Source organism: Oratosquilla oratoria, chromosome 12 (assembly GCF_046742065.1).
Source record: "Oratosquilla oratoria isolate Oo_2021 chromosome 12, ASM4674206v1, whole genome shotgun sequence".
Classification (NCBI taxonomy): Eukaryota; Metazoa; Arthropoda; class Malacostraca; order Stomatopoda; family Squillidae; genus Oratosquilla; species Oratosquilla oratoria.
The window spans coordinates 60,251,858-60,271,273 of record NC_134788.1 but is presented as its reverse complement, the minus strand read 5'-3'; the positions used below and the strand labels follow the sequence as shown (position 1 = coordinate 60,271,273).

At 39.3% G+C, this 19,416-nt stretch overlaps 1 protein-coding gene across 2 annotated transcripts; it reads left to right on the top strand.

Moving 5' to 3' along the window:
- Window positions 1-2,706: 2,706 nt before the first annotated feature.
- Window positions 2,707-18,393, top strand: LOC143031862 (BTB/POZ domain-containing protein 3-like). Of its 2 annotated transcripts, none has more exons than XM_076196215.1 (6): window positions 2,707-2,862; window positions 14,461-14,618; window positions 14,725-14,958; window positions 15,689-15,784; window positions 17,384-17,523; window positions 17,668-18,393. In XM_076196215.1, exons 2-6 carry the CDS (start codon window positions 14,481-14,483, stop codon window positions 18,317-18,319), a joined length of 1,260 nt encoding a protein of 419 aa, XP_076052330.1. In that variant the 5' UTR covers window positions 2,707-2,862; window positions 14,461-14,480; the 3' UTR covers window positions 18,320-18,393. The 2 variants fall into 2 exon arrangements, with proteins under 2 accessions (XP_076052330.1, XP_076052331.1); XM_076196216.1 differs by lacking the exon at window positions 2,707-2,862 and adding an exon at window positions 10,015-10,155.
- Window positions 18,394-19,416: the final 1,023 nt, after the last annotated feature.

Here is a 19,416-nt window from a genome sequence, read left to right as displayed (position 1 = left end):
ATTGTGTGTGTGTGTGTGTGTGTGTGTGTTTGTGTGTGATTGTGTGTGTGTGTGTGTGTGTGTGTGTGTGTGTGTGTGTGTGTATGTGTGTGCGTGCGTGTGTGTGTGTTTGTATGTGTATATGTGTGTGAAACAAGATCAGAAAGGAAAAAAGAAAATATTAGGAATGGAAAGAAGAAACAGAAGGAAAAAAGAAAAGGAAGAAGAAAAAGAAAAAGAATGAGAAGAAAGATGAGGAAAAAGAAAAAAAAAGAGAAAAGGAAGAAGAAAAGGAAGAAGACGAAAAGGAAGAAATACGCGAGGAAGAAGATTTTTGTAAAGAAAGGCCTGGCTATGTGAAGAAGACTGGGAATATATATATATATATTTATATATTTTTATTTATATGTATATATATATATATATATATATATATATATATATATATATATATATATACATACATATATATATATATATATATATATATATATATAGAGAGAGAGAGAGAGAGAGAGAGAGAGAGATATTTGATGTTTGGCTCTTGTTCCTTGTTGCATGATCAACATTTCTTTGGTCTAAAATTCGGGAAGAACTATTTTTCTTAACCTGCGCAGCTGGGTGTGTGGTATTTGACATTGTAGAACTGCAACGTACTCTACAGTGCGTTCTCATGAAAACAATTCATTGAATGAATAAGCAATAGATAGATAATACGTAAATAAATCAATGATAAATGTATAAATAAGTAATAAATAGACAAACATAAAAGAAAATAAGATGAAATGGAATTAGACTAGAATAGACCTGACCCACCGATTACTGCTTGTCAATCCCGTGACGTCATCAGGCAGACACACCCCAATTGATGATAAGCGTTATCGCTTGGCGATAATGACTGATGAGGAGAGTGTGGGGGTTGGGGGTTGGGGGGGAGGACTTCAGCACGGACCGTATGCATCATGACAGACGCCAGGTCAGCTTTGAGGTCAGCCCATTGTCAAGAGCACTAGGGAGGGAGGAACGGGTCACCTGTAGGTCACCGTTGCAAGGGTGTGGTTATCGACGGCTGAGAAGGTGTGTGTGTGCCCCTTGGCGCCATCTCCATTATCTCACCTCTGTGCGCCGGTGGCCTTAGCACAAGCGTCTTACATTGGCTCCATCCCCAAGGTCATAAAAAATTAATCCCGTCAAGTAGAGTAATAGATACATGGAATAAATTGAATGAGAAAACAGTGAGTGCTAAAACTATACATGATTTTAAGAAAGAACTAGATGCGGAAAGATACAACTGCGGGTCACTACGAGCATAGCTCTTCTCCCGCAAAATGCAAATATGTAAATACATACACACACACACACACACACACACACACACACACACATTAAAAAAAGACAGCTATAGAAGAGATTTGAAAAAGAACAGCTTTCCTCACAGAGTAATAGACAGTTGGAACAAGTTAGATGAGAAAGTGGTGTGTGCAAAAACAATACATGAATTTAAGAATAGTTTAGATAAAATGAGATATGAAGACGGGACCCCACGAGCATAGCTCCCCTTCCCGTAAAATACAACTAGGTAAATACAACTAGGTAAATACACACACACACACACACATTAAAAAAAGACAGCTATAGAAGAGATTTGAAAAAGAACAGCTTTCCTCACAGAGTAATAGACAGTTGGAACAAGTTAGATGAGAAAGTGGTGTGTGCAAAAACAATACATGAATTTAAAAATAGTTTAGATAAAATGAGATATGAAGACGGTACCCCACGAGCATAGCTCCCCTTCCCGTAAAATACAACTAGGTAAATACAACTAGGTAAATACACACACACACACACACACACACACACACACACACACACACACACACACACACACACACACACACACACACACACACACACACACACACACACACACACACACACACACACACACACACACACACACACACACACACACACACAAACACACACACACACACACACACACACACACACACACACACACACACACACACACACATATGCTTGCGTACAAAGTTAGAACTGCCTCTAATGGAAGGGAGGAGAGGGAGACAGCGAGGGACAGAGTTATCGCCGCGTTCAGGGCGATGATAAAAAGAAAGGACAGCATTGACAGAGAGAATCACTTGGTATGGAACAAGGGAGCAAAGAAAAGGATCAAAGTATTCGGATGATAAAGTCGAGCATATAGTATGGCACTTGGGTCAGTATGCTTAGGTAAACGCGTGCAAGGGGGGGGTGAGGGCGAGAGGAAGGGCAGCGAAGAGAGAAACAGGAAGAAGAAAAAGGGAGAGGAGGACACACGAACGGCGAAGGAGGAGGCATGAAGAACGGGGTAAAAGACGTCTATAGATTGGCTCGCCTTTTTATCTAGCTTTGCTCAGCTCTCGTTTTTTTTTTTCCCATATTACTCTGTCCTCACTTACTTCTCTCTTGATGTCACTTTTCACACAGACCGTAAAACCACAAGAAAGACTTGTACTCGATGAGACAATTGTACCTGCCTGCCTGCCTGCCTGCCTACATGCAGGCAGCAGCATTTTCTGGCATTTCCGATGGTCCCATCCCCGTCACACTCCAGTCCGTCCTTTTCTTCCTCCACCTTTTTGTCATAATTTCTTCACAGCCCCTGCATAGTCGCTCTTGGTTCAGCCTTCCCATGAATCCAAATAAACAAACAAATCGACAACTTTTTCAGTAATTGAGTGACGTTTAGACGATAAGATAACACTTGACTAAAGACCTCCCTGTCAGCCGTGGCAGCAGTCAACATTCCGTTAACCACGACAAGGCAGTGTGGACAAACCAGTCTTCTCCTCCAGTTACCTCCCACGGTTCGTTTTGCGGGTAAGTGAGACTTGTTGCAGGAGGGCGAGACACTCACGCACTTGTGTCCAGGGTCACCCAAGTGGTAATATTATTTTGTCGTTCGCAGGTTTAACTGGTTGTGCCTGCTGTTGCCATCTGCCATGGCGACCAGTTAACAGAAATATTCAATAAGATAAAACTGAGTGCGAGAGAGAGAATTGGGAGTTCTAGTGAGTCCTGACCTTAAATCCAGGGATCAGTGCATTAGCGCCAGGAATAAAGCTAACAGAGCATTAAGTTTCATTGCTAGGACGGTTACGAATAGAAGTGCAGAGGTAATGATCAAATTCTAGCGTTAGTTAGACCTATCCTTGACTACGCGATTACGAATAGAAGTGCAGAGGTAATGATCAAACTCTAGCGTTAGTTAAATCTATCATTGACTATGCGGTTACATTATTGGTCTCCGTCTTATAGAATGAAATCAATTCACTAGAATCAGTACGTAGGGGAGAATGACCAAAATGATACATGGACTCAGAAATTTGTCTTACGAAGAGAGGCTTAGGCACCTTAACTAACTCTCTGGAAAGACGCAGAATGCGGGGTGATCTAATAGAGGTGTTCAAGTGGATCAAAGGCTTTCACAAGGGTGACGCAAACAAGGTCATCATGTTAATGCAACAAGGAAGAACTCACAGCAATATATTTAAATTGGACAAAATTTAGATTTCAGAATGAAATAGGTAAGAATTGGTTTACTAATAGGGTGGTCAACGAATGGAATAGACTTAGTAACCATGTAGTGAGCGCTGAAAATATCACTTGTTTTAAGAAACGGTTAGATGACTTTATGGATGGGGATGAGAGGTGGTAACGGACAAGGAACTGCCTGGTGTATGCCTTATGGTCTCTTGCAGTCTCCTTTATTCTTATGTTCTTAAGCATCCTGCAAGGGAGCGAACAATAGTGCGAAGGAGGGGAGTGTGGCAACTTATTGATATTTTCTATATCCATGGCCTTTATTAGATGTAGGATCAGTTTCTAAGTACAATTCTTTTATTCTTCGTGTTTTCTTGGATTATGTGTGTTGCTGTGTTTTCCCTTCTGTCCTCGTGTGTGTGTGTATGTGTGTCAACGTTGTCTTCCCTCCCCCCTCCTCCCATTGTTTTATTATCTTCTCTGGGTTTGTTCACTTGTTGCCTCGTTGTAGCAATCCTATTCTTCGAATCTGGTGGTAAATCATTAGACCCTTTTCTACTTTTCCTTTTGTTTTATTTTCCTAGTCTTGACCTGTTTCCTCCTGTCCTTATGCCTGCTGCCCATGACTTACTTCTTCTTCCTTGTACTATTGCATTTACTAGTTTCTTTGTTCACCCTTCGTATGGCAGTCCTTGTCGGCCTCAAAGTCCTTGCTGAGCTTTTTCCGGAAATGGTCTCTTTTTCAAGAGTGGCTGGCTTCGGCACTATCGCCACCCACCCATCCACTGGGGCTCGGTTTCGTGGTCTGCGTGATTGATGTCATGCTGAAAAACACAGAGATGAATACCCGTTCTTCACTCAATCAATCCATCGATGCCTCGTGTTCAAACAAGTGGAAAACCCGCAGCCCCGCAGTGGTCGGCAACGGTCGTCGGAACCTCCCACAGATCTCTCTCCACGGGAAGAATTCTATGACTGTTTTGTCCGTGTTGCATCGGCATGGGACAGTTTGTGTGTCACAGCTTCAAAGCTGCTGCTGCATTTGCCGATTGTCAGCACTCCAAGCAGATGAACAAAATTGTTAGAGAATCTTACAACTTGCTAAGACCAATAAAGGTGGCTTTTACCTATTCAGACAAAGAAATGGTTGCAAAAAATACTAGTCACACTAATAAGGCCTAGACTAGAGTATGCTGCGACACTGTAATCCAGCAAATAAGGGTCTAGAAAATTGAAGGTTGAATATATTGATTTAAGGTTGGATGATACCTGGACACGCACCCCATACACGATCAATTATATTGCGCAATTTCATTGTCAATACTGTGAATTGACAATTAAATTGCCAGAGGAGGGCATTTGCCGATTGTCAGCGCTCCGTGTGTGCCGCATAGTAAGAAATACAGTTGAAAGTAAGAGAGAAATCTATAGTCACATTAGAGATAAAAAGGTTATTAGGAATCACATTGACCCATTATTATCTGCTGTCGATCAACTTGAATATTCAAATGAAGGAATATTTTAGCTTAGTGTTCGTTCATGAATATTCAAATGAAGGAATATTTTAGCTTAGTGTTCGTTCATGAAACACCTCAAAGTGAACTCCAAACTAAAATTTGTGAAAATTCTAGAGTGAAATTACTACGGTAAATATAACAAAAGAAAAATTAAAAAGTGTATAGTGAAAAAAAAAGGTTAATAAAGCACCGAATCTTACAGAAAATTAAAAATGAGATTGTTGTTCCATTAGAAATTACTTTCAAAAACTCCATAGTAAAAAAGTGTATAGTAAAAAAAAAAAAAAAAAAAAAAAAAAAAAAAAAAAAAAAAAAAAAAAAAAAAAAAAAAAAAAAAAAAAAAAAAAAAAAAAAAAGTTAAAAAAAAAAAAAAAAAAAAAAAAAAGGTTAACAAAACACCGAATCTTAAAGGAAATTAAAAATGAGATTGTTGTTCTATTAGAAATTACTTTCGAAATATCCATCATATCCGGAGATGTCCCAAGAGAATGGAAGCTAGCTAACATTACTCCCATATTTAAAAAAAAAATGTGACAAAAATAAACAAAATAAGTACAGGCCTATAAGATTTACTGCAATCGTGGGAAAATGATGGAGACTATCATCAGAGATGCCATCGAACATCATTTAGAAAGTAACTGATAAATGACAGCCAGCATGGATTCGGACGGAAACGTTCTTGTGTGACTAACTTATTCAAATTCTACAACACAATTATGACAAAAGAGACAATATAGATCTAATATATTTAGACTATGCAAAAGCATTTGATACCGTCCCCCACGAAAGACTACTTACTAAATTAGCTTCACACGGAATAAGTGGTAGCCTATTAATTTGGACTAGTAAATTGTTAAACGATCGAAAACAGAGTTGTTCTAAATGGCAAAACTTCCAGATGGAAACATTTTTACGAGTGGAGTTCCTCAAGGTTCCATTTTTGAACCACCTCTATTTATAGTATTTATAAATGATATAGACCACGGACTAAATTCTATTGTCTCCAAACTTCCTGATGATTCAAAACTGTGTGGAATGGCAAATGGTCACTTAACCCATTAAACTCCGATGACAAGATGTCTTGTCATTTGGTCAAATAAAACAAAAAATCATAAAACACCAAAATGTTTGATCAAACACCAGAAAAATATGACGTCAGTCCTCGCTGCGAGCGAAGCGACGCAGCGAGCGAAGCGAGGAGGACTGACGTCATATTTTTCTGGTGTTTGATCAAACATTTTGGTGTTTTATGATTTTTTGTTTTATTTGACCAAATGACAAGACATCTTGTCATCGGAGTTTAATGGGTTAAGGAAGTCTTCCACAGAACCTACAGTAATGGTTTGAAAAGTGGCTAATGAAATTTAACGCAAGTAAATGCAAGTTTATGTGCATAGTTAGAAACAGCTGTAAGTACGATTACAAGTTCTTTGGAAATTCGTTAACAAAAGTGGACAGTGAAAAAAATCTCGGCGTAATGATCAGTAACGATCTCAAAGCATCTATTCAGTTTATTTCAGCCTCTGAGAAAGCAAATAAGATTCTAGGTCTGATTGCGCGATCTTTTAAAGAGTTGATCTCATCAACAAGCTATATAAATCGTTAGTTCGTTCACATTTGGAATATGCTGTTTCCGTATGGTCACTGAATCTCATTAAAGACATTGACACATTGGAAAACGTACAGCGGCGAGCCACAAAACTGATTCCAAGTATCAAAAATAAATCATACGAAAATCGAAAAAAAAAAAATCCATTTTCCCCTAAGAAAGCGAAGGTTCAGAAGGAATGCGATACAGGTCTTTAAGATTCTAAAGAGAACTGACATCTAAAGTGACGAAAATTTCGCACCGAATGAGAATCCGACAAGAAATAATGGTCTCAAACTATATTCAATTTGGAAGTGGGTAGAAACAACGCAGTAACATCTCACATTTTGACTCTGAGTAAGGTTATAAGCTTATGTCTAGAATATGAATCGTTATTTTTGATTACATACAAATACAATTTCTCCAAAAACATTTTCATTTCATTACACTGATGATGAGGCCTATTATATTATGTGGTTTGCTATTGAAGTATGTTATGTGTTAAAATGTGATTATTTGATTATTTCCAATGACAATACTTTGTGAAAGATCATTTGAATTTCTTAATATTTAGAAATGTTGCCTAAAGTGTATATCTTATTTATCTCGAGGGATAGACATTAAATTTCGAAACGTACGAAAATTTGTACGATATTTCTTTAATAACAATACCATTTTTCTTGTCTTTTGGTCAAATAAGAAAACAAAAAATCATAAAACACCAAAATGTTTGATCAAACAGCACCAGAAAAATATGACGTCAGTAGTCCTCCTCGCTTCGCTCGCGAGCGAAGCGAGGAGGACTACTGACGTCATATTTTTCTGGTGCTGTTTGATCAAACATTTTGGTGTTTTATGATTTTTTGTTTTTCTTATTTGACCAAAAGACGACAAGAATCTTGTCATCATCGGAGTTGAATGTGTTTAATACTCTAGGCAGGCAGCACCTGCTGGTCCTTCTTGACAGGCTGAGGCATTTACTTCAGGCCCTCAGTCTCGTCGTCAGCAGATATAGGAAGGGATGGGACACAGACCCTGTTTTCAAGCCGTGGCTACAGAAAACACCCGACCAGTATAAAGCTAGGTGTAAAATCTGTAACGTTACTATGACTGCAGAGCTAACAGTGCTAAAAAAAGAAAAGAAAAAAAAAAACACTGTTCATATTTCAATGGTACAACGGACAAGCAGGTACCATTATCAACCTTCTTAAAAAAACAAACAAACACAAAAGATCCTATGGCTTAGGCGGAAATAAAGCTGGCAAGTCTTCTAGCTGCACATGTTCCTTTTAAGGTAATGGATCACTTGTCAGAGGTCTTGAGAGATATTTTCAGTGACTCCAAGATAGAGCAGGAATTTGCTATGAAAAGAAGTAAAACAACTGCAGTTGTAACTAATGTCATAGGAAAGTCCTACAAAGAACAACTTGCTCACAAACTAAGAGAAACAAAACTTAGCGTTCTTACAGACGAGTCTACTGACGTTGGTTCCATAATAACATCTTGTGTTGTAGTAAGATTCTTTGATCATGATACCGAGTATGTTGAAAGTAAATTCTGGGAGCTGTGTGAAGTTTACAATACAGCCAACCCTGAAAATGTCGGAAAAGGAGCCACTGCTAGTAATCTTTATGAGGGAATGATGAAAACATTTGAGAAACATGAAATCCCAGTTACACAAATGATAGGTTTTGAGGCTGATGGGTGTAGTGTAATGATGGGAGCTCACAATTCAGTTGTAACTCGCTTCCGTAGTGAATGCCCTGGTCTTTTTGTAATCAAATGGGTTTGCCATTCTGCTCACCTCTGTGCCAGTGAGGCTTGTAAGGCTTTACCTAGAAGGTGTGAGCAAGAGAGGTGTACAATTTTTTTAAGTGTAGTAGCAAGCACCAGAGTGAGTTTGTACAATTTCAGTCTTTCCTTCACTTTAATTCCCACAAGATACTACATCCACCACAGACGAGGTGGTTGTCATTGGTTACTGTTGTTCAGAGGATCTTGGAACAATGGAAAGCCCTTCGGTTGTTTTTCTCAGACATGTGGTTATCTGAGAAGCTAGTTGCTGCTGAGCTAATTTTCAACTCTACATGACAGTTTCATTAAGTTGTACTACTACTTCCTGGATTGGATTTTGCTAAAGTTCACTACTTTTGATAAGTACTTTCAGTCAGATAAGCCAGTGATAGCAGTGCTCCATGAAAAAGTAAGTGTTCTTTTTAAGGATATTCTCCATTCATGAAGAGAGAATATGTAATGAAAACAGAACTTTGTTTGATAGGTCCAAATAGAAACGATAAGCATTTCAGTGACACAGAAATATATCTAGATGTAAAAATTTTACAGGAACTGCAAGACTACCGTGTAACCGGAAGAAAATCTGAGTTGCAGGATTTTTCCTACGCTGCCGCAACTTTATGTCTGTGGCTTGCTGTGAAATTAAAAAGAGTATGATTTCAGCGACAACGTCATCTCAAAAATAAACTGTCTGACTCCAACTAATGCTTTATCAATGAATTTTAGGAAGTCAGTTCCTTCTTTGGTTCCCTTAGTAACTGCATTGCCCCTTCTTGTACCTCCAGAAGACAGCTCATTAGTGCAAAGACTGGATGATCAATGGCGAATATTGCCACTGGAGTGTGACAATTCAGCCTTGAATACAGAGGACAGTGATAAGTTTTGGGTTGCATTATTAAAAGATAAACCAAACTTCACAGGCCTTTCACAGTTTGCACTCTCTGTTCTAGCATACTCCGTTCGAATGCAGAATGTGAGAAAGTTTTTAGTGAAATTAACCTTTTCAAAACTAATGCAAGAAATTGGCTGAAGACATAAATGGGGCGCTGCCAGCAACAGAATGTATGAAGTCAACTTGATCATGCTGTAAAAACTTTAACCCAACAAATGATATGCATTCTCTTTTGGCAGCCAAGGAACTATACAGTAACACCTCACATTCTGACACTGAGTAATGTTGTAAGCCATGGTTCCCATGAGGTATAGCTTATGTCTAGATTATGAATAGTTATCTTTGATTACATACAGATATGAAAGTTTTTCTTTAAAAACATTTTCATTTCATTACACTAGCTGATGATGATGCCTATTATATGTGATTTCTTATTGAAGTATGTTATGTGCTAAAATGTGATTATTTGATTATTTCCAACGAAACACTAATTTATGAAAGATCATTTATTTGAATTTAGAATTTAGAAATGTTGCATAAAGTGTACATTTTATCTATCTCGAGGGATAGATATTAGATCTGAAAATGTACAATAATTTGTACGATATATCTTTAATAACAGTACCATAATTTTGTCATGAAAACAATAATTTTGAGGCCCCTGTACGATAATATTGTGTTCAGAATCTTGCAACCCTGCCTTTGTTATTACGAGTCAAACGTACCTTTGAATCAGGACTGATAAGTTCTCATCGACAGGGCATTTAGGGAAAATATTGTGTTTTGCCTGTTGTATATCCACAAGACACCTCTACGGGCTTTTTGACGTCATTTCGAAGGTAAGTGATGTAGGAAAATAACCAGCGGTGGTTGGGTGGGAATAGTTGCTGTAGGAATAGAAGAACTCTGGCTGCCAAACCGTGTTAATGCGTACTTAAGGCGTGGTCCTATTTTGAGCCAAATAATGCCATGGACATTGTTCGTAGCAAGGTAGCCTTAGTACTATTCATTAAGTTGTAAATTTATGAACTACAACAACCCTTTATTATTTTATATGATTATATATACCGTGTCACAAACTCCCTGGACAGTGGAAGGAGGATGTGGTGGTTTTGGGGGCGTGGGAAATACTCATACCTTGGGGAATTGGCGAAGGGAGATAGCTGCAGTGGGAAGCCAAGGTCCAGGAGATTTGAGTCACCGACCGGAACCACGCGCACTCCCTTCTCTGCGCGCGTGTATATAATTAAAAAAGGGGGGTGGGACAACTCATTCAGCAGAACACAATCCTGGGCTAATCAAACAGATCATCCTATTGGGAGTTTTAATGATCAAGATCATTTCTACAATCAAACATTATTGACATGCAACTCAAATCCTTAAAGGTTTATCTAAAAGATAATCGTTCCACTAATGGATTCTAACTCCCTGCGCGCCTATCTAGGGGTCCTATCTAGCAAAACACTAACATCGTTACTTGCTACCATCTCTAGGTGACTTCTGCTGGTTGCGGGGATGTCTTCAAATAGGCGCGGGTCCCTCCATCCGGCAGGATGCGTCTGCTATTGAAGGATAACTTTGCTGTTAAGCGTGGAACCCTAGCTGTCCTCGTTGTTTGGCCCCTCAGGGCGGGACGCGGGTTCGATTCCATAGGGGGTTTCCTACTAGCAAACTACAACTACAAGAAGGAACAGTAAACCTGAGAGGTTGTGGAATCCCACACTTAATATTAAACATTCGTGTCTTTGCTCGCAGGCATATGTAGATACCTGGGACTGAAGGGAGGGGGGAGGGTTTTCCTGAGCAATTAGAAATCTCTCTCAAATTCGTTAAGGCACTGTAATTGACTGCCAAATTGGCGCAACAGTAAATGAAGATAAGGAGAAGGAAAAATATCAAGAAGTAGTTGATAGAGGCCTTAGGAGTTCCGGCAATTTCAAAGAGTAGAGGGAATTGATAGGCGAAAAGGGCTGAAAGGAGACGAAAAAGTGTGGAGCCTAAGGCGTCGGCTCGGCCCTTGAGCGAAAGTATTTGGTAACTGTGGTTTGAAAGAAGACGTAAGAAAATGAGAAGGAAAAATAGGCCGTGTGTCACAACCCAAAGTTGTGATATGTATATATCTATATATATATATATATATATATGTATATATATATCTATATATATGTATATATGTATATACATATGTAAACACAGACAAATATGTGGACAGAGGAAGGCCCAAGAGGTCGAAACGTCTGGTTCTGAATAAAGCTCCATACTCTAGCCTTAACGTTTCATTTTGCCACCTCACCTCCATATATATATATACATATATATGTATATATATATGTATATATATATATATATATATACATATATGTATGTATGCAATGGTCCGAGAGAAGGAGGCAGAATAGAAATAAGCAAAGTATAATATTATTCCCGAACAAAACTACGAATGGGACAATACAGTAGAAGTTGCATGGGCAACTAGGAATTACGTTTTTTTTTTCTTCTTTTTTAAGAAAAGAGCAGAGGAGGAGAAGAAAACCGAAATAAACTCCAATACATTTTCACATCTGCCAAAACGTTTCGGAAGCAATCTAGTTTACATACGCCAAGTCAAGTACGTACGGGAGCAAGGGTCGCCGAACACCGTTACCAATTCTACAAAAGCGATGGCACACTAAGCATTTCCCACTAGTATGCTATCTGTTTTTGCTACTCACTTCACATGTTGGAAAAAGTGGGTAACTTGCTGGGAAGGACCAATTTAGTTGAAGTGCTCAAATGAGCCACCATAACCAGTATTGGGGTTGGATTATGTTTATAACATTAGAGCTTGCTTATCATTGTTTATTATTTTTGTTCACTAAACACTTATTAAGATATGTATATGTATATATGTATATACACATATATATATATATATATATATATATATACACACACATATATATACATATATATATACATATATATATATATATTTATATATATACACATATATATATTTATATACTGTATATATATATATATATATATGTTACATTTTTTTCTTTCTTTTTTTACTACAGTATTAGACTCGGTTAGAATTCCAGAATCATGCAAACATGGATATCTAACATTATACTTCTGCAGTTTCATAGCTCCTGATGTGACATAACCTAAAGAAACCTATCCTAACCATTCCGTAGGAAATAGAAATAGGTCTTTGAAATACAAAAATGAAAGAAGTGGAAAATGTGTTTGTGGAATAATACCTAGACTCAGGGATCCACACTTCATCGGAAGGTGGTCCACACATAATCAGAATGAGGGTCACAGCCACCAGAGCCCTGGGATTCCCGTGCAGGAAACCAGGAACATCAGCAGATGCAATGCAGACATCATAACTGTTGCATAAAAGATGCTCGTTTGACCAAACTTGGACAAGAAACAGTACAAGCACTGAACCTTGTGGCACTCTGCCTTTTACTACTTTCCATCCTGACATCACATCCTGTATACTCACTACTGTCCTATTATATCTTCCCTTCAAAGATCTTTCATCCATTCAAATAGTTTGCCTTTTAGTCCTCCAATATGCTTCAATTGACTGTGAGGCGCTTTGTCACAAAGCCTTCTCTAGGTTGAGGTAAACACAGTCCACCCACCCCTCTCTCTTGCAACACATCAGTCTCACTCTTAATAATAAAAGTTTTAAAGGTTCAACATACATGAACTTGGAGATCTGAAGCCAAACCCACTGTCTGCCAGAATAATCATCTCACAGTCCTTTCACATAATTTCACTATTGTGCCAATCAGTGACACTGGCTTATAATTTAGTGATGTCTTACACCTTTGTGAATTGGTACCACATTTGCCCTTTTCCAGTCAAGCCATACTATGCCTTCTTGTAACATGCAAGAAGACTGTGAGTCATGTCTGCCAGTTGTTCCTTATATTCTTTAAGTATCCAGTTTGAAATACCATCAAGACCAATGATCCCAAAAGATTGAGCACTTCCTTTATGTCTATATTTATTATATCTTCTAAGACTGAATTCTTGCTTCCCTTGCTTTCCTCCAAAAATAATTGCTCTCCTATGTGAAGACTGATTGGAAACTTTCATTCATTTTTTCTGCCATAAGCTGAGGTCTCAAAGACCTTGCCACTCACTATTAGCTTGGTGATTCTTTTCCTTTGTCTCAATGTAATATTGATAAACCTATAAAACAGTTTTGGTTCATCTTTGCCTTTATGTACAACACCTCTTTCAGAATTACTTTCTTCCTCCCTATAGATTCTACTATAATCATTTCTAGTTTGTAAGCTTCTTAAGTTTTATTTGATCTCTTCCTCCATTGTAGCCTAGCCACATCCCTGGCTCTTTTTCCAATCCCACACTTTTTGTTGACCCAGGCCTATTTCTGCTTCCTTCCATTAATCTTGGCACATATTTGTTCAGTCCCAGGTTGTAAATGTCAAGAAAGGTTTCCCAGTTCCTCATTATTCCCATGGTATGCATATATGTATTAATGTATGTACAGAATGGAACACTGAGATTAATGACAGGATTCACCATAACCACCCCTATTGGACACCTGCATACAGAAACCAAAATCCTCCCCATAGAAAACTACTTGAAAATGAACAGGAACTCGCCAAAACCCTGTACACTATACACCCTGCACACTATATTCTAGAAGCACCTTCAACAGAATGAAAAAATTAAATAAAACAGGACCATATTACTCAAATATTATAAGAGACTGCTTATACCACAGGAGCCATCTAGAGAAAAAGCACATACACTTAAATCACTAAACAAGTCCTTCAAGACAGACCATCAAACTCAGTACACCAAAAACAACCCCTAGACATAAGCCCCATAGAAAGAACCCTTCCGCACCTGATAACCACACTTGCATGATTGTGCTCATGACACCATTTAGCAAAAAAACAGTAACACTGTTGATGAATTTATATTGGATAAGACAGAATATAGGTGTTGGAATGCAGTTCACATCAGAATAGATTGTTTTGAAATAAGGACACATAATTCAAATTATGCACTATACAAGTATATTCAACAAGAGAATCACTGATGGAAAGGGAGGTGGCCAGTAAGTATGAGAGTATTTTCATTGACATAACTAAATCATAGGATATTTTCAGACAGCAGTTGAAGAGCTAAAATGGCTGACTCAGAAAAGGGTAAGGATTGGCAATTTTTAATGAAGAATATTAAGGAGCGTCTGCAGTATGTGTACACATCGGAGGAGGAAAACAGTGACCTAGACATTGTATTTCCAGAGTATGAGTTAACCTTCAAGGTAGGTCTGGGACTTGCATTGAAAATTTCCTCCTTCAGGAAGGTGGATGATGCTTTCATACGTGTTACTTAAAGAAGGCCTTTGATGTAATCCATGACTCCCTCAGGCCCACAGGATGATCCTGTCCATTAGCTCCTCTGTGTTTGGTGCCATGCTGATGGGACCCCTGGCTACTGGGAAGGAGCTCATCCTTCCAATGGATTCCCCCCATACTTTCCAGAAACTTTTGGATCACATTTACCTGGATCAGATGGATCTAGAGTCTGTTAAACAGGCTCTTGAGGTGTATGCCCTTGCCCACAAATACCAGATGGAATCTGTAAGGGAGACTTGTGTGCAGGTAAGGATAAACATGTTCCTTCACCTACCTGAGGCTTTACTTCCTGAGTAAATTATCTGAGCATTCTGTCTATAACAGGTTTGTACTCCTATGTATTTCATTAAAAGATTATCCAATGTACTCTGTTTACAGTATATTTTTACTCTCATGTTACTTGTGCTGTGATAGTAGATTGAATAAAAATGTAAACTCTTATTATTTCCCTTCACTGTTTGGGGGTATTAACTACAGACTAATTTTTTTTTTTTTTTTTTATGTTAGAAGATCAACCTAAAAAAAAAAATGCTTATTACTTTTTAAGTTCTATTATCCTTCTTTTCAATTAACACCTGAGTGACTACCTGTTTGGCCTTCTATTGTTCCTAAAAAAAGGAAGTGCTAATTATCATCTACAAAATACTAGAAACACCCTTTGCTGTTTTGCTACAGTCATTCCTGTACACCAATTAACAGTGTTGGTGTTTAGAGCATAAGTGAAGCCCATCCAGTTATGCATGGCTGAAATGGACCATCATCCTTCCCTTATATCTTGGAATAGGAGACCAAATGATTGGTAATACATCTGTCTCTTGTGGCAATGCAAATGATGAGAGTGAGGTCTTGGTACTTTATTCAGGGCATCATTAAACACCACATGATCTTGTGTACCTCTCCTTTGACAAGGATGTATTAACAAATTATGTATATGATCGGCATTCCCCAGTTTCTTGAACAAATTAACTTTTTTCAGTACATTATCTCTAACATGAAGGAGGAGACATTGCTAGCAGTCCTGGAAACTTCTGTTGTTTATGAAGACAAGGTGCTGAACAACAAGTGCAAAGAGGTACACTGGCCAGTTTGTTGGTGTTACAGTTTGTGTTTGTCTTAGGTAAACGTTTGCCATGACATCTCATTACAACTTAATGCTGTGTTCAGCTTAAAGTACTGCAGCACATGTCTGCAGCCAAAAGCATAGGTTTAGAAATACTGTACTATGACATCGATGACTATATTAGGAAGGACAGTTGGTATATTTCCTTGGTAAGCTTTGACCCAGAGGGGATGGGGGGGTAAAAATCTGAATAAAATCACTCGGTAGTACCTAAAATAAACTTGTAGGGTGGTGACACAGGCTAATGACTTAGATGTGCTTTAAAATCCACTAGAGAGATACATATACCAAGGGCTTTTTCCCCCATTACAAGGGAGGTAGCCAAAGTCAAAAGGCATAATTCCATTCCCACCCACTCCACTCCCATTTACCACCCCTCTTTCCTTTTCTTGGTTCCTCCTGGATGACCAGTCATCCCTGCACCTAGCTCATTGCCCTGGGTCAGAAGCAATGCAGCAAGACACAGCACATCCACTGCAAGGCCGCTTCATTTAATCAGTGATCCCACCCCCTCTTGTCTTCTCATGTAGAAAAAAGAGAAGATGGGGAGAAATCTCTTCAAGCTGCGTCAAAATATCATTCACACATAACCACTCCCTAACCACCCATCCCCTACCCACTCCCATGCATCACAGCATTATCCATGTACAACCGTTTTCCACTCACCCCTATCTTCTGTCTTCTCCCTTGCTTCCTCAACAGACATCCCCATCTTTCTCAACACCCCTTTTACTCCATCCATCCATCTCATCCTTGGTTGCCCCCTCTTGTTCACTCCATCCACCTCTGCCTTCTACACTTCTTGTACTAATCTTTCTTCACTCATTCTTTCCATGTGTCCAGACCATCCTAATACTCTTTCATCAACCCTGTCTCCCAACTCCTTTTCCACACCACACCCACTCTCCTCCTCACCTTCTCACTTCTTACTCTATCCAGCCTAGTAACCCCTACCATACTTTTAAGACATTTCATCTCAAACACATACATACAACCAAGGCTTTTTCCCCCTTACACAGGAGGTAGCCAAAATCAAAGGCATAGAAATCATTCCCACCCATTCAATTCCCTACATACTCCACTCCCCTCCACTCTCTTCCCTCCCTCTTATCTTGGCATCGTATGTATGTATCTCAAACACATTTAAGCTCTTCCTCTAGCATTACCCAGAATAAATATATAAGACAGAAGTCATGGATGGATTGATGTAGCGATCATATGCTAACTTTGCCATCAGAAGGTGAGGAGTTTGTACTAGAAGCACTTTGCTTCAACTGAGGCAGTCACCCAATGTGTCCAGGTTAGAAAAGTAGATAGCATCCAATAGAATCTGTTGGACTGGAAACTGGATTTGCACCATACAAAGCATGAGTGAAACCATTGTGCCATAACAAGCACATTCACTGTGATTCTGGTTACCCAATATTATCCAAATGGCATAACTGAATACTTGTTGATAGCGACATTGTATGAATGGTTGTATAAATCGCTTCCTCTCCTATTATTCATCAATATATGTGAAAATAGAACTTAATCAAATTTTCTTCATAGATGCTGGATCTTAAACCTGATACTTCCTTGTTGTCTGAAACTGTATCATACCTGAGCAAAGAAAGCTTGAAGAATTTGCTGATGGATCGTAGCCTAAAATTTTCTTCCGAGATTGTCCCCTTCAAAGCCCTGATTGCCTGGTAGGTACAGTAGTCATATTCATGGTTTTGATTAATGATGTATTCGCACTGTCAATTATAGTATATAGTGGTATTTTAGTATTAGTCCATCAGGCTCACACATTAAGATATTTTGAATGCCAACTGTAACTCATCACATGGCAGGGGAAAAGCTCAGCTAGCCCAGCAGGAGGAGCCATCGGGGAGTGCAGTTCGGGAGAAGATAGGGGACCTACTGAAGGAGATCCGCTTCCTTGACATGTCCTGCAATGAGTTCGTTGACAGTGTGATTGATACTGGTGTCCTGACCCACGCAGAGTGTATTCACATTCTGAGGGCCATCAGGGGAGCTGACCCCTCATCCATCCCAGAGACTGTGCCTTTGAATCCAGCCTTGGATATGAGGCTCAGTAGGAAAGAGGTGCTTTCTTGCATTAACTTGTCAGGTGGCTATAACCATGGATATCGTTCTGGAAATACCCTCTCTCCTTCTTCAGATGTGGGCTTGATCGAAAATCTTGTGAGTAACAGGAATATATATATTCATTACATGCAAGCACCCAATAGTGGAACTATTCAAATAGTGAATGATATTAGTGAAGTTGTCAGCTCAGCAACCTCTGAAGGTTGTCAGTTTACTTTTACAAAGCCAGTTGCCCTAGAAAAGGATAAACAATACAAGGTAATGTTTTGTCCAAAAACATCAGTTAGATTATTGTCTGCAAGCGGAACAAGTCAAACGGTGGGGAATGTGAGCATTTCAAGTTCACGTAATTTTTCGTGTGCCCTGTATTTCTGTGAATCAAAACGAAGGTAAGCTTCTGCAAAGGGAAATGAAACCCCTGTTCTCTGTCACATCCACAGTTCAATGAATATAAATGATTAAGTTTTGCTAGAGTTTTGCTCCCTGTCACTGGTACTGGCTGCATGTTTTTGTATGGTAAATATACTTGGTAGCATGCACCTGATACTTTAGGGTCTATATGGGGTGCCCCTATGGACCAAAGTCACACATGATTTTGTTAGTGATAGAGGATCTACTCAAAGAAATGATGCTACCTTATTGTACTGCAACTGGCCCTCTATTATGCTGTCCCCCCACCACCATTCTTAATGCTCTGTACAACTTCTCTGAATGTATGTGTCCATTTTCACCTACTCGCCTGTGGTAGGGGAAAGAAAAAATATTGCCACAGAGTTTCCACACTGTGATTGTAAACATACATACACACACCAAGGCTTTTTCCCCCTTACAAGGAAGGTAGCCAAAAAGGGAAAGGCATAAAATCATTCCCACCCATTCTATCCCTGAATACACTCCACACCCCTCCACCCTCCCTCTTATCTGAGCACGTCCCGGATGACGGGTCAACCCAGCATCTTGTCCACTACCCTGGGTCGGAAGCAGTGTCGCAAGACAGCACATCCAGAGTAAGGCCGCTTCATTAAATGGGTGAACCCACACTCTCCGTCCCCCCATTGCATAAAAGGAGAGGACGTGGAGAAATCCCTTCAGGCTGCGTCAAATTTTGCTCACACATACTACCTCACCCCCTACCCCTCCGCCCATTCCACCTCATGCAATCACAACATCATCCATATACAACCATTCTCCATTCACCCCTGTCTTCTGTCCTCTCCCGTCCTTCCTCAACAGACATTCCCCTCCTCCCCAAAACCCCCTTCCCCTCATCCATCCACCTCATCCTAGGACATCCCCTCAAGGTCACTCCCTCCACATCTGCCTTCTATACCTCTTTTACTAGTCTTTCATCACTCATTCTTTCCATGTGTCCAAACCATCCTAATATTCTTTCATCAACCCTATCTCCCAGCTCCTTTTCCACCCCTGTTCACCTCCTCACCTTCTCATTTCTCACTCTATCTAGCCTAGTAACCCCCACCATACTTTTC